Consider the following 13,917-nt stretch of genomic DNA (forward strand, 5'->3'; position numbering starts at 1 on the left):
CATTTGCCTTACATTTATTTTTAAGAACCCATTTGTTCCCAATTACTTTTCTCCCTGACAGTGGTCTACCAGATCCCAGACATGATTAGTCCTCATAAACTTCATTTCATCATTCATTGCTTTCATCCAATCATCACTAACAGAAGGTGAGAAAGCCTCTTGCACAGTTCTTAGAACATCATCATCTTGTGAAGCAATAATAAAAGCTTCCCCCTCTATCTCAAAATGACGACGACAATTGCTTGTACGTGGTTGAGGTTGTTGTGGATCATCTTCTTGTGCTCCCACTAGGTTGTGAGTTGCTCCTACTATCTCAAGGAGTTTTAGGAATTTCTTTCTTATCCTCTACTAGTCTACTTGGGGCGCCTCCCTCTTGATCCATCATTTCATAAAGAGTCAAATTCTTTTCAACCTCACCTTTGTTAAGGAATTCACTTTCAATGAAATCAACATCATGTGACTCCAATTCAGTCACACTTCCATCATATTATTCACCTATCAACACATAGCCTTTGGAATTCTCAGAATATCTTATAAAGATACACTTCTTTCCTTTATGCCTTAACTTCCCATATTTATGAGAAGTATTGTGAACATAACCTATTGAACCCCCGCAAGTTATTCAAGTCAAGTTTCTTGCCAGTCCATAGTTCATTAGATGTGGAAGATACTGATTTAAAGGGCACTTAGTTAAGTATATAGGCTGCAGTCAAAAGTGCATCTCCCCAATACGAAATTAGTAGGTTTGCTTGCGCCATCATTAACCTAACCATCTCTAGTAATGTTCTATTTCTCCTTTCTGCCACACTATTTTGTTGCGGTGTATAAGGCATCATTAACTGCCTTGCAATTCCCCTTTCATCACAGAGCTCCTTAAATTGCTCAGATAGTACTTACACCCACGATCAGTTCTAAGAGCCTTAATGCTCTTGTCTAATTGATTCTCAACCAATCTCTTGTATCGTCTAAAGCAATCTAAAGCCTCAGACTTTGAGAAATCAAATAGACATGACCGTAACATGTATAGTCATTTATAAATGTGATGAAGTAGAAACCTTCATGCCTTGCCCTCACATTCATTAGGCCACATATATCAGAGTGGATTAGTTGCATTGGAAAAGATGCCCTTGTGGCTTTTCCAAATGGTTTTCTTTTTTATTTTCCCACTAGACAATGTTCACATGTGGACAAAGTGACCTTAGCGAGACTGCCCATAAGGCCTTCTCCAGCTAACCTAGTCATCCTCTCTTGCCCCATATGGCCAAGCCTAGCATGCCATACAATTGAATTATAAGAAGCATTATCAGATAAAGTCAAAAAAACTGAACTATCATTATTATAATATTCAATATCCAAAATTAAAAAACCATTTGAAATAAAATCACACCCATAATAAATTGTTCCTAAATACAATAAAGCATAATTTTTTCTAAAAAATAAACCAAAAACCTAGTCTTAACAAAGTAACTACGGAAAGTAAGTTTTTCCGAATCTCTAGAGCATATAACACGTTGTGGAGTAACAAAGTGCGACCACCTCACAACTCTAGCTTGTAGGTACCAATTCCAAGTACCTCCACACTAGCTCCGTTTCCTATCTTGATGTCTCTACTCCCAATAAGAATCCGGCGGTACTCCACAAATCCTACTCTATCTCTCACTACATATCCTGTTGTTGCTAAGTCTACAGTCCACATAGGAGCAGAATTAGCAATAAGGACATGACTAGTTACAAAAACATGGTGAAATGGAGGAATAGGTGTTACCTTTTTTGGCTCAATGCAATCACAAGCAAAATGTCATTTCTTTCCGCAATTATAACAAGTAAACTTAGACTCGTCATTCTTTGCGTGCTTTCATCTAGTATTGCACTTGACAAACTTTGTCTTCTTAGGCAGTGGTCTAATAGGTCTCTCTTGTCTAGGAGCATAATCAAGTTGCTTGCGTTTAGGCCTAGATGTTTTACGCATGCTAGTCTCAACCACGTGCATAGAACTAATCGGCTTGGCCGCTTCAAGGTGCTTAGCTTCAAGTTCCAAGTGACGAGCAACATCATCAAATGTTTTGATGTTCTCATTATGTGTCAAGTTTTGACACATCGTCTCCCATGAACTTGGTAGTGAACAAATCACTGCTTGGACTTGTTGTTCATCAATAAGATTGTTTCCAGCTAATTTAAGCTCTCGAATCATGGAGGATATCACCCTAAGATATCGCTTTATTTTATGTTTAGAGCGCATCTTATATGAATCAAATTTTATTGTTAAGCCACGCAGTCTAGTGGCTGATGTCCCTCCATATCTTAGCTTAAGAGCTTTCCACATGACTTGCGCAGTTGTATACTACTCAAATTCACCAATCAGATCATTGTGCATGCTACTCAACATTGTAAAGCACACACACAAATCTTTCTTACGCCAACTTTCATAGGCAACAAGATCACGTTGGTGTTGCTCAATGCTTCCCTTATCGGGTTTACTCAACGAATGAGTTAAAGTCTCCAAGACTTCTTGTTCATTTAGCATATACTGGATTTTGCAGTGCCAAATATTGTAATTTTCACCATCCAGTTTCTCTTCTTTGTTAAGGTCAGCAACTATACCTTTGGAAGCCATTTCACTATATTACACACGTATTTCAAAAATTTTGACATTCAATTTAAAATAAACTTAGATAATCAGCACATGTTGCAAGATTAAAAATTCGCTGAGCTTCTTAATCATCTCTTTCGCCACTAGTGTTTATTATTAAGCTTGATTTTAATTTATTTGTGCAAAATAATGTATGGGAGATAACGCAACTTAAACAAACTCCCATTATTCCATATTTCAATTCTAAACATATTTACAAAAAATATGCATTGAATAATAATTCACCAATTTCATTAATTAACTATTAGGCCAAACATGCTATCACAATTTAAACTCATGAGAACAAATCATATAGGTATGTCATTATTTCAATAAGAAATAATTATTGCTTTGTCGTGTTAAATATAATATTTAACATTGTGTAAATATTTTTAATACCGTAATTTAAAGAATCAATCAATTCCATATAATTAAATATTTCTTAAAAATATATACACCTCCAATACAGGGCCGCATCATCATTAGTCAATTGCAGCAGCCCTTTAAATCTAAGAATAATGAATCTTCATGATATTTAAACTAGAAACACTATTCACGTGTCATGCTACAGGTTTAAGAGCAACTCCAAAACAAACAAAAAAAAAAAACTTTTAGGCCACAAGAAAAAATTATGAGACCATCTTATTTTCAAATGCTTTATAATAAATACACATTCATGTAGGCTGAATGGTGGCCAAACAACATATCCATTTCTGGCTTTGTGTTTACTGTCCTCAAAAGTTTATTTATTTATTTATTATGTTAGACGCGTGTATTTCACTCTTTTTGTGTTTAATTGTAATACTATCAGTCTGTGTAAACTGTACTAGGCGAGTGAGACTCTATGTAGTGCTTTATGTAGAGGACAAACCTACGGTGTGCTAGAGAGAGTGGGTTTTGCTGGAATTGGTTGTCTTCAACCTCCAACCTTCAAAATTCTCTAGCAAAAAACGAGTTTAAAAAAGAAATTTCAAGTGCTTATATCTTTTTCATTTCAAATCTGTTTTTGACATACCAAATACTGATTTAAAGCTTATAACATGTAGATTCATAATATAAAATCATAATTTGCAAATAGAAATCATATAAGAGCAGTTTTGTCCTTAAAGTTTTGGTGTTCTAAGTTTTGTCAAATTATATTTCATGGCACACTTAGAGATTTGCTATGAAACTTAAGGTAGATATTAATACGTGTAATATAAACAACATATATTAATTTTAAGGCACGAAATGCTCAAAATCAAAATTTGCCATTGAAGGCCATATGAGGTGCATAAAATTTCATAGCATATTACAGAAGCATAAAACACATTTATAACTAATCATATATGCATATAACATCGAGAACAATGTAAGAAACACTCTGATATAAACACTTTGATACCAATATAAGAAACAGAGACTTTGTAGCGAAATATAAACAATCAGTTTTTCAGCATACTTCTCTTGGCCTAAACCAATGATCACACAGGAGTTTTGAGATTGTTCTACGTTGTCCAGAGCCAGCCTCAACATAGACCAGCTATTCAAACACGTTTTGAATTCCAGTTTGTATAAATTACAAACCAAGGACGTTTCTCTGAAGGTATTGCACACTACTAGAGTGATGCAAACATAATCCACAACCTAAGAGCCTTACAACACTCTATAAACACTATGAGAGAAATACAGGATTCATTCTCCATACAATGGGTACCACTCTTGGTGTTTATATACACACTACTCCATTAATATTGAGTGTGATAGTGGGCATAGTGGGGTAGAGTAACAGTTCAAGCCATTACTCCATAATTCCTGAATGTTACTCATGGTGAGGTATACAGAGGGACATACCCACTTTGGATGTCCTTCTATATTCCTCTTAGTTTCTCACACTTGGAAAGAGAAAGAATATTGGAGATAGTAGCACTTATGGGCCAATTAGGGGCAATCCTTTTGTCCGTGAAGGGGTCAATGCAGCACTTTGCATCACCGTCGAAGATACATGACACTAGAGCTCTCTTTTTGCGATCTTCACAACCCAAAGCAGAGCCTTAACCTTAGCTTGGAGGGGGGGGGGGTGAGTCTCTTAGTTATTCCAACCCAAATTTTGATGACGACACCATTGTGGTCTCCCACAATGATAGCTAGAGAGGCTTTTGAGGATAACAGGGCTACATCTACGTTCACTTTTATCCAGTTTGGAGGAGTCCAAAGATGTTGGGTTGCACAAGAGACAAGAGGTGAGGGTTCAGCAAGGACATGGGAGGCTTCATTGAGCTTGTGGTGAATGCGTAGGATGGAAAGGTGGAGATCAGAAGTGCTTTTGTTAAAGAGGGTCTCATTTCTAGTATGCCAAATTTCTTCTTAGGTGAAAGCCATGTTTAAAGAGATGAGTTGATAATAGCTTACTTTGCATATTTATATCATTATTAGAAAGCATTATCATACTTATTTTGAGTTAATTCATACATCTTATATTTGGTTTTGGAATAATGTTGAATAATTAATTTTGTACTTAATTGAATTTTAATGCGTGAATTTGCCTTTTGTAGGAGAATGGAATTAAATGAGGGGATTTGTGCAAAGAAGAAGGCCAATGGACTTTATATTTACAAGAGCTATAATGAGGTCAAATTAGGCCAACCCAATGAAATTTAAGTCCAATTGGAGCAAATAATCAAAAGAAATTTGCACCAAATCCAAGTCCAATTCGGATTAGGATTCCATCTTGTGCACTAGTTAGTATTTTGGGTATAACTTTCGGCTCAGATGTCCAATCAAGATGATTCAAGTTGGGCTTGAAAGTTAACTTAAAGGGCTACAATTTGAAATTTACCAAAAGTCCAAATTCTGATGTTAAATGGGCCAAAAAAGTCGGTTAATTGAAGCCTTGAAAACTTGGAATTTTCTCCAAATGGGAATTCAATTTGTAATAGGATTCCTTGACCTATTTAAAGGTTTTTTAGGGCAAAATTCAGAGAAGACTTGCCGTAGAATGTAATTTAGGTTTTCTTAAAGTTTCTTTATAGTTTTTATAGTTTTATTTGTATTATGGCTTCCTAGAAGCCTTACTAAGGTAAGGGGTGAAACCCAACTATTTATTTAATCATCTTGAAAAGTGTTTAGTTCTATATAATTCTTTGATTTATCGTAGACTCCGGGCACGTTAAATGCTTAGTATTTCCTGCGAACAATTCACTAGTTTTGTTTTGCCTAAAATCAATCAATTTTATGAAACTGCCTTAGACAATTAATTCTTGAGTTTTTATTGTTAAATCATTTGACTAAGATCATCCTTTGTATGAATTTTAATTGAGTTATAAAATAAATTTTTTAAGACTACCAATAGATGTGTTGTGTATGGATCCCTAAACCTTAGCACCTTAGTACATTATTATTTTCTCTCAATTTAAATTACCTTTGCTAAACCATCAAAATCTCTTCAATTAAACTTTATTATTTCAGTTTTATTCTCTTGTGGTTTACTAATCATTTCCCTTTTTCCTGTGAATTCGACCTCGAACTTATCGAGTTATTACTTCGCAACAATACTGCACTTAGGAGCATTATTTAAGTTGCAGCGTAAGCCAAAAATCTTTTGTGGGGCATAGGGATTTTGGAGTATTTAGAATCGAATTGATAATGCTCTCCAGCGAAGAAATGGTACATTCATTTGCTCTAAGACCCAGCATGCTGCAAACCATATTGCTTTGGCAAAAAGGGCATAAGAAGAAGAGGTGTTGAAATGATTCTATGTCCTTGTTGCAAAGCACACAACTACGATCAATGATATTCAGGTAGCAGGAAAGATTTTCTTTGGTTGGCAGTGTTGTTGCCTAGATGCCACAAAAACATCTTGAATCTCTATGGAACTTTAAGCTTCCAGATCTTCTTCCAATTCACTTAGGAGTGAGGTGTGGTATTTTCTTGGGGGAGAGAAAGACGATATGCCGACTTGACTATGAAGACTCCCTTTGAGTTTGGAACCCAAATAAGCTTGTTTGCTTTGTTTTCTATGGGAATGGGGATAGATAGAATGGGTTGAGCAAATTGGGGGCTGAAAAGATCATTTATAAACCCTGGTTTCCAGCTATGAACATCAGGGTCAATGAGATCGGCCACCTTGATTGGGAGTGTGGATCATGGGAAATATTGACATCTCCTCTTCAGTGGGAATCACCAACACAGACAGAGAGAATAAAATGTGACGTAACAATGAATGAGGAGTCCCAATATTTGTAGACTCCTTCATGCCTATTGGGAAGAGATATATCTATTTACCAAAGAGTTGTATCTTATATAAGAAATGTGATTTTTTTAGTAAATAATTAGCTTTAACGCTTAATTAATTCTCTACGGTAGGTTGTTGAAGCAACACCATCCACCAAGTGCCAGGTCTTTGTATGAGTGATGGTATGATCATCTATCACTATATATACTAATATCTCCCACTTGATCGCACCATAACTAATTATGTTAACTACAATCAATATATATTGTGGTGTCACCCTGGTATTGCCTAATGTTGATTCTCATCTATGCTCTTCATAGATCAACATTAGTGTCTAACTATGGCAAAGCTGTGTACACATCTTGTCATACACCACTGACCGCACCCTTCGTTATATACCACTCTTGTAGTATACTTTGGATGTCTTATCACTCAGTATTATTTCAAATGAATGGCATTGAACATGTGGGACGTTTGTCACCACGCGCAAGAGGGGATTTTAGTCCACACCCGCATTGTCAGTCGATGTCCTTCAACCACACACACCAAACATGTGTTGACCAACACTTAATTGCTTGATACTTCCTCTAAGCCAATACCCTGAAGGTTTTCTTGTATGACTTCAGTGATTTTTCATTGTACAAGTTGTGTTATGTATGATGCACATTAGTGGACTTTACATTTATCCGCTAACTTTTCATACAATACTATTTTGCTTAATACTAACCATTTGTGTCCCCAAAGCATAAGCTGCATAGCCATGTTCTACGGGTGTCCCCAGTCCTTCCATTTGTGCAACTGCATGTGGTATCCCACCTAGGTTTTTGGATCTACGGGTCTCATTTTTCCTACATGCACTCTAGATCTATCTAGAGTCAATCCTTTGGTCATAAGATCTGCCACCATCTCACTCAAGGGGATATCCTAGACTCGTGCCTCAACTTTTCTCCACTATATCTTGAATATAGTTATACATTGATGTATTTGCCTTTGAAACCATTTACTCAACTTTTTATAAACGAGATAGCAAACCTTTTGTCACAATACACATCGATCAATCTATTAGGTATACTTAATTTTAAATTGTCGATATAATTTTAAATCTAGACCGTATTACTTATTGTTATGCTGCATCATATGTATTTCGCCTCCATTGTATGCTTCACAGCATAACCTTATTTCTTGTTTAACTAAGAAACAATCGTTCCATTGAATAGGAATATATGTTAAAATATCCTATTATCTCTGGATTACTCATGCCAAAACATAGTTTCATTCCTTTAGTGCCTTGGAGATCACGGAAAATTCGTTTAACTAACCGCCAATGTGCCCTATCAGGATTATATTGACATATACTCCCACTGGGATTATATTGACATACTCTCCCATCGCATAACAAATATTTGGTCTTGCACTTATCATAGCATGATGAGGTTGCCCTTAACTTGGGCATAGGAGATATTTAATTTCCTCCTCATCCTTAAGACACATTTCTTTCTTCGGATAATTCCTGTGCTCACCATACATAATCATAATGATCTAACAATGGACTCATTTCAAAATCAATCTACAAGATTGCTTGGTGGAACTACAAATACTATTACCTAAAGTATTAAATGAGTCCATACATGGATCTTTTTAACTTGTAGACTTTTACTCATGTCCTTTAACTTGGAAACCATCTTGATGTGACATATAGATGTCTTTCTTCAATTCACCATTGAGGAAAGTATACTTAGACATCTAATTGGTGCAATTCCAACTCTATCCGTGCCACAATAGACATGATTATTCTAACCGAAGCAAATTTTGCTACCAACAAATATGTAACAATAAAGTCTACACCAGGTTTTGAGTAAACCCCTTCGCAACCAAACTTTCATTATGCATGCCCAAGATATTGTCAATCTTGTACTTTTACTCCCTTTTTTTTTTTCAGGATCAGAGGCTTGTTGTTCTTGTACTAGTATACTAACTTTTCTAATGCTCCCGCTATTTTGAGCATCCACATATTGATCCTGATCTTGTGATTTGTCATTTTTTAGGTGAGTTTAATAAACTTCTTCACTGTCATAACAAAGTTGAAAATTTTAATTTTTGTCATATTTTTCTCTCACACATATTTATATAGTTATATAATCCAAAAAAGAGAAAATGAAAGGTGGTTTATAATATCCAAATCATTACATTTTTAAACCATATTTCAAAGTTCAAACACTGATTTTTTTTTTTTTTTTTTTTATTGGAGGTTAGTTTAGGATCTAAAAAACTTGATTTTAAAACATTGAATACAAAAAAATAAGATCTCTCAATACACGCAGGACACATATGAAGCCTGTAGTTAAGATTTATACGTTTCAAATGAAGACCAAAACTTATGTACAGTTCCTTATGATGAAAAGAAAGGGTGATGCTACGTTCATAGCATTTTTACAACAAATTCTAGGTATTAAGCTATTATTGGTTGGTAAATAAGTGATATCGGTGGTTGACATTGTCTTAAAAACCGGACTAGACGGTTGAACCGGTTCAACTAGACATGGAATCGGTATGGCAAAAACTAGGAAAAATAATCGGTTTAACTAGAAACCTGACCCATTTTTGGTTCTTTGATTGTTTCGATTTTTTAAAACCATGATAGTGGATTCAGATTAGAACTAATAACAACAATCTCTTAGGATTTGTTGTGAAACTATTGTGAAAATATTGTGGATGTTGCATTAATTTAAAGAAACCCTTTATAAATATATGTATATGTGTGTGTGTTTTCTTAAGAAAAAAACCTCTAAATATATAAACAAAATGTATGTGAAAATGGTAGATTATGTAAGGTATTGTCAAGTTGGTGTTACCTAGGTGGTCATTTAAGATATAACTAGCTTTAAGCGTTACAACATACATATAAAAGAAGAGAAAGTTAACTCGTATGCCCCAAGGGAATTGGTTTAGGAAATATTTTTAGAAACTTTTCATGAAAAAAAAAAAAGCGACTTATTTTTTTTACACCATTTTATATTTCTCATGAATTTGGCACATTTCGTGTGATCTTAAAGTGGAATAGATAATTTGGCGAAAACCCTCCCTCCATAAAAACCCAATCCCAATCCACTTTAAAACCCAAATCCAGACTCCTTTCCCAAAATTTCGAAATATTCATTTACTTAGAGTTCGTTTGGTTGGAGGAGTGGAAAAGTAGAAAGATAGAAAATTGTGAGATATGGAAAAATGGGAGGATAGAAAAGATTTTAATTTCCCTAATTTTTGTTTGGTTGGGAGTGGAAAAATGAAGGGACGAAAAAAGTGAGTTTGTATAAATTTATGCATATACCCTTATTAAAAAATGATGCCCAATTAAAACCAAAAAAGTGATAAACAAAAAAAAAAAAAAAAAAATCAATCACCTATATTTATTAGGAAAATAAAAATCATGTTGATAAAAATAAAATAAAATAAAAATCTAAACAAAACCAAAAAAAAAGGAGGCAGGTAACATCTAAGAGGAAAATAAAGAAAAAAAAAGTGTGAAGAAAAGCAATGTGGATGAAGCCCATATGCAATTGCACATGGGCATTTTTGTTCAAAAATGATGCCTAATTTCTTTCTTCAGTTTTCTCTCCATTTTGAGGAGAAAATTTTTTAGTGGGTAAGGAGAAAACACCTGGACTGCACTATTTATTTTCCTTTCTCCCCACTCAACCAAACACACTTAAAAAAATTTTCATTTCTAATTGCTCTCTAAAGTTTTTCCTCCACCCTATTTCACCTCTTAACAAATACACCCTTCCTTACTTTTTTTTTTTTTTTTTTTTGAGATCAAATACACCCTTACTTTCACTTTCTCATTCCACACATTTCATGTGATCTTATTTTCCTTTCATCGTCTTCTTTTCACAACAAACCTCCTTTCCTCTTTGTATACACTTGCCACTATAAGCACCTTCGCCATTCCTTACAAAACCCCTCTTTTTTTTTTCGCGCCTGAATCTCTTTTGGCGACGAAGAGTTTGACACGAAGGATTCTAAGGTGGACACGTTATTGTTAAATGTGAATAAGGAGAAGTAGAAGAAGAAAAGGAAAAGATTAGGGAGCAGTGAGCTTTTCAAATTGGGAGTCAATTCCACCGTCTTGCGAACCTTGATCGGTTGTAGTTGAGGGGTTGTAGAACTCATAATAGTAGTAATGCTGATGTAGATGGTAATAGTAGTAATTTGAAGAAAAGGAAGTGGAATTCGGAGAATTGCAAGAAGAATATGTCGGATTTGCCTACCACTAAGCGATGGATCAGGTCAAGGAGTGTTTTGATTTTACTTGTATTGTTTTTAAGATTCTTGAAGTGATTGCGAATTTAGATTTGAAAGTTTAGAGTAATTTGAACCAGTTGACTTCTGACAATGTTGAGCCTATTAACATTTATTGGATTACAATGCAAGGCAAACTCTTAACAAGCTTTTCAAAGGGTTTTTTTTTTTTTGAAGACTTGGTATTATTGAATCAATACATTTACTTTGAATCGAAGTCTTAAATTTTTAAATGATTAAGTTAATTAATTATTTATTGTCTTAAAATTAAATATTTCATCATAATTGTAAAGAGATTTTATTTTTTAAAAGTTTTGTCTTCATAAACACAAGTTTTCAAGTAGTACCAAGGAAGTTAATACCGTACCGGAGGCTGTACCGGTTTGGCCAGCGATACGATATATTTTGGATACCAATCAATATCAGTGTACCGTTTCAGGTTTACCGCTATTTTTTTATATTTATAAATAAATAAATATATATATATATATGTATATATATATATATATATATTATAATAAATACAAAAGTTTACCATAAAACGTTTTCTCAATTAAGAACTAATTATTCATGGTTTTAGACTTTAGTATCAATTAAAAGAAAAAAAAAATAAAAAATAGAAAGCTTAAAAGTTACCATTGCATACTAAGAAAACAAATAATCTATATATCTATATATATAATAATAGGTGAAGCAGAGAGAAAATCCAATTAGATTTCAATTGGATTCTCAATTTTGCGCCACTTGTCCTAACTAAAACTCAAAAAAAATTTTAATTAGATTATAAATTAGAATTCAATTTTGTGTCATGTATCTTATCTAAATTTTCTAATTTTTGTGCCCAAATAAATAATGCATTAACATTTAACACGGAAGCCAATAAAACCACAATAATAATGCTCATTGGCCTAAGCAAAGACATCTTACCTGCACACTTTCATGAAGATTATAAATTGGACTCCAATTTTGTGTAATGTATCTTATCTAAATTTTCTAATTTTTGTGCCCAAATAAATGATGCATTAACATTTAACACGGAAGCCAAGAAAACCACAATAATAATATTCATTGGCCTAAGCAAGAACATCTCACCTGCACACTTTTATGGGTGATCTCAATAGAGTCTGGAGCTCTTCTAATCCCACAACCAGAACCAAGGAGTCCAACGAGAAAGACTATAAAAGTAAAACATCATCTCCTCCTAATTCCATATCTTCATCCCATGTCTCCTCCTCTCTCAACCTCTACCAACTAGATCCACACACTGCCCTCTCCTCCTCCTTACGGATTTTTTAGAGCAAGGCCGGGTTCAAACACAATGTTCAATCCCACTCTTCCTTGCTTCACACTCTCATACATTATCGCTTCATTGGCGCCTCCAAGAAGATTCCAAGCTCAATGATTAGTTCTTATTTTTTAATAGTTTTTACTGTGTCTGGATTAAGATTTTGTTAATTTGTTAAAAGTGACAAAAATATAATCATATATATTATATTAAGTTGAAGTTCAATTTTAGAATTCAAATTGAATCAAATTAATTTATAATTGTAGTTTAATTTTGTGCTATGTGTCCAATTTGATTTTTAAATGTTGGTGTTAAGTTACTTCCATTCATAATGCTCAATGTGGAAATTGAATCTACTAAGATAAACATCTTATCATCACAATTGTTAATGTTTCCGTGCGTAAACACGGACTACATGCTAGTACTAATAAGTTAATGCAAATAAGTTACCATTCTGTCCTAACAAAAATTCAAAAATTACAAAATTAAAAAAAAAAAAAATATATATATATATATATATATATATCTATGTGCATGAGTAATAAATCTATGTGCAACCAATGCCTAGGTTCAAGTCAGTTATCTTTAGCTCATCCAAAACATGGGCCTAGAGTCCTAGACTTTGGATTTTCTCCATTTCTTAACTGAGCGAGCAATGACTTTAACTAACGTTAGTTTCAACTTTCATCGTCTAAGGTTTTATCTCAACTTGGTTTCTGTCTCCCTCCCATCAAAGGCTAGCCATGGTCGAGCTTCTCCTTGCACCCACAACACTGCTGCACTTGCATCACCCTGGCAATGATGCTCCGAAAACATCTCCACCCTGGCCATGCACCAACGGTATTTCAGCTGCCCACCTCTGTTTCTAAAGGCCAACCTAAAAAATAATAATAATAATAAATTATTAGATTTGGTGAGGAAATTTTGATATCAAATTTATGGTATTTTTTTTTTTTTTTTTCTATTCTTGTTTCCTTTGAGAAGATCATCATTTTCTTTTATTTACAGCACTAAAGATTTTGCTTTTCTTTAATTGAATTTTTTTTCCTTTCTTGTTATAGACTTGTGGTAACTGTAGTTAGTGTATGGGTCTTATCTCTCATCTTTGTTGTCTTTTTTCTTTAATTTTTCTTTTTGTTTACTGAAACCCCTTAGGTCTCATTTTGTTTTAGTTTTGATTAGTTTGATGACTGGGTTTTATTGTTATGTATAAAGCTTGATGATTTTGCTTGGGTTTGAAATTTGGGGTTATTGGGTATGGCTTGTTATTGAACGGAAAGTGGCTTGTTTGTAGTTGGAGTGTATAGGTCTCTTGGCTTTGGTAATGATCAAGAGTAAGTTTCAAATTTTAGAACTTTGACAAAAAAATTTATTGAAATTATATGCTAATCAAATTTTATATAAAAGTATGTCAAACTTTTGAAGTTTTAAAATATTAAATCTATGTGAACTATCTTGGGGAAGCCATGACTGATTTGAATGCCTAATGCA

General features: G+C 33.9%; 1 protein-coding gene across 1 annotated transcript in view; it reads left to right on the plus strand.

Moving 5' to 3' along the window:
• The first annotated feature begins 10,993 nt into the window (after positions 1–10,993).
• The window catches only part of LOC126703373 (histone-lysine N-methyltransferase ATX2), a 54,836-nt gene continuing 51,912 nt past the window's right edge, over positions 10,994–13,917 (plus strand). The window contains exon 1 of the mRNA XM_050402334.1: positions 10,994–11,128. Within this exon, the coding sequence (XP_050258291.1) occupies positions 11,094–11,128 (35 nt within the window). The 5' untranslated portion in view covers positions 10,994–11,093. The remainder of the gene's footprint in view (positions 11,129–13,917) is intronic.

Source organism: Quercus robur, chromosome 10 (genome assembly GCF_932294415.1).
Source record: "Quercus robur chromosome 10, dhQueRobu3.1, whole genome shotgun sequence".
Taxonomy (NCBI): Eukaryota; Viridiplantae; Streptophyta; class Magnoliopsida; order Fagales; family Fagaceae; genus Quercus; species Quercus robur.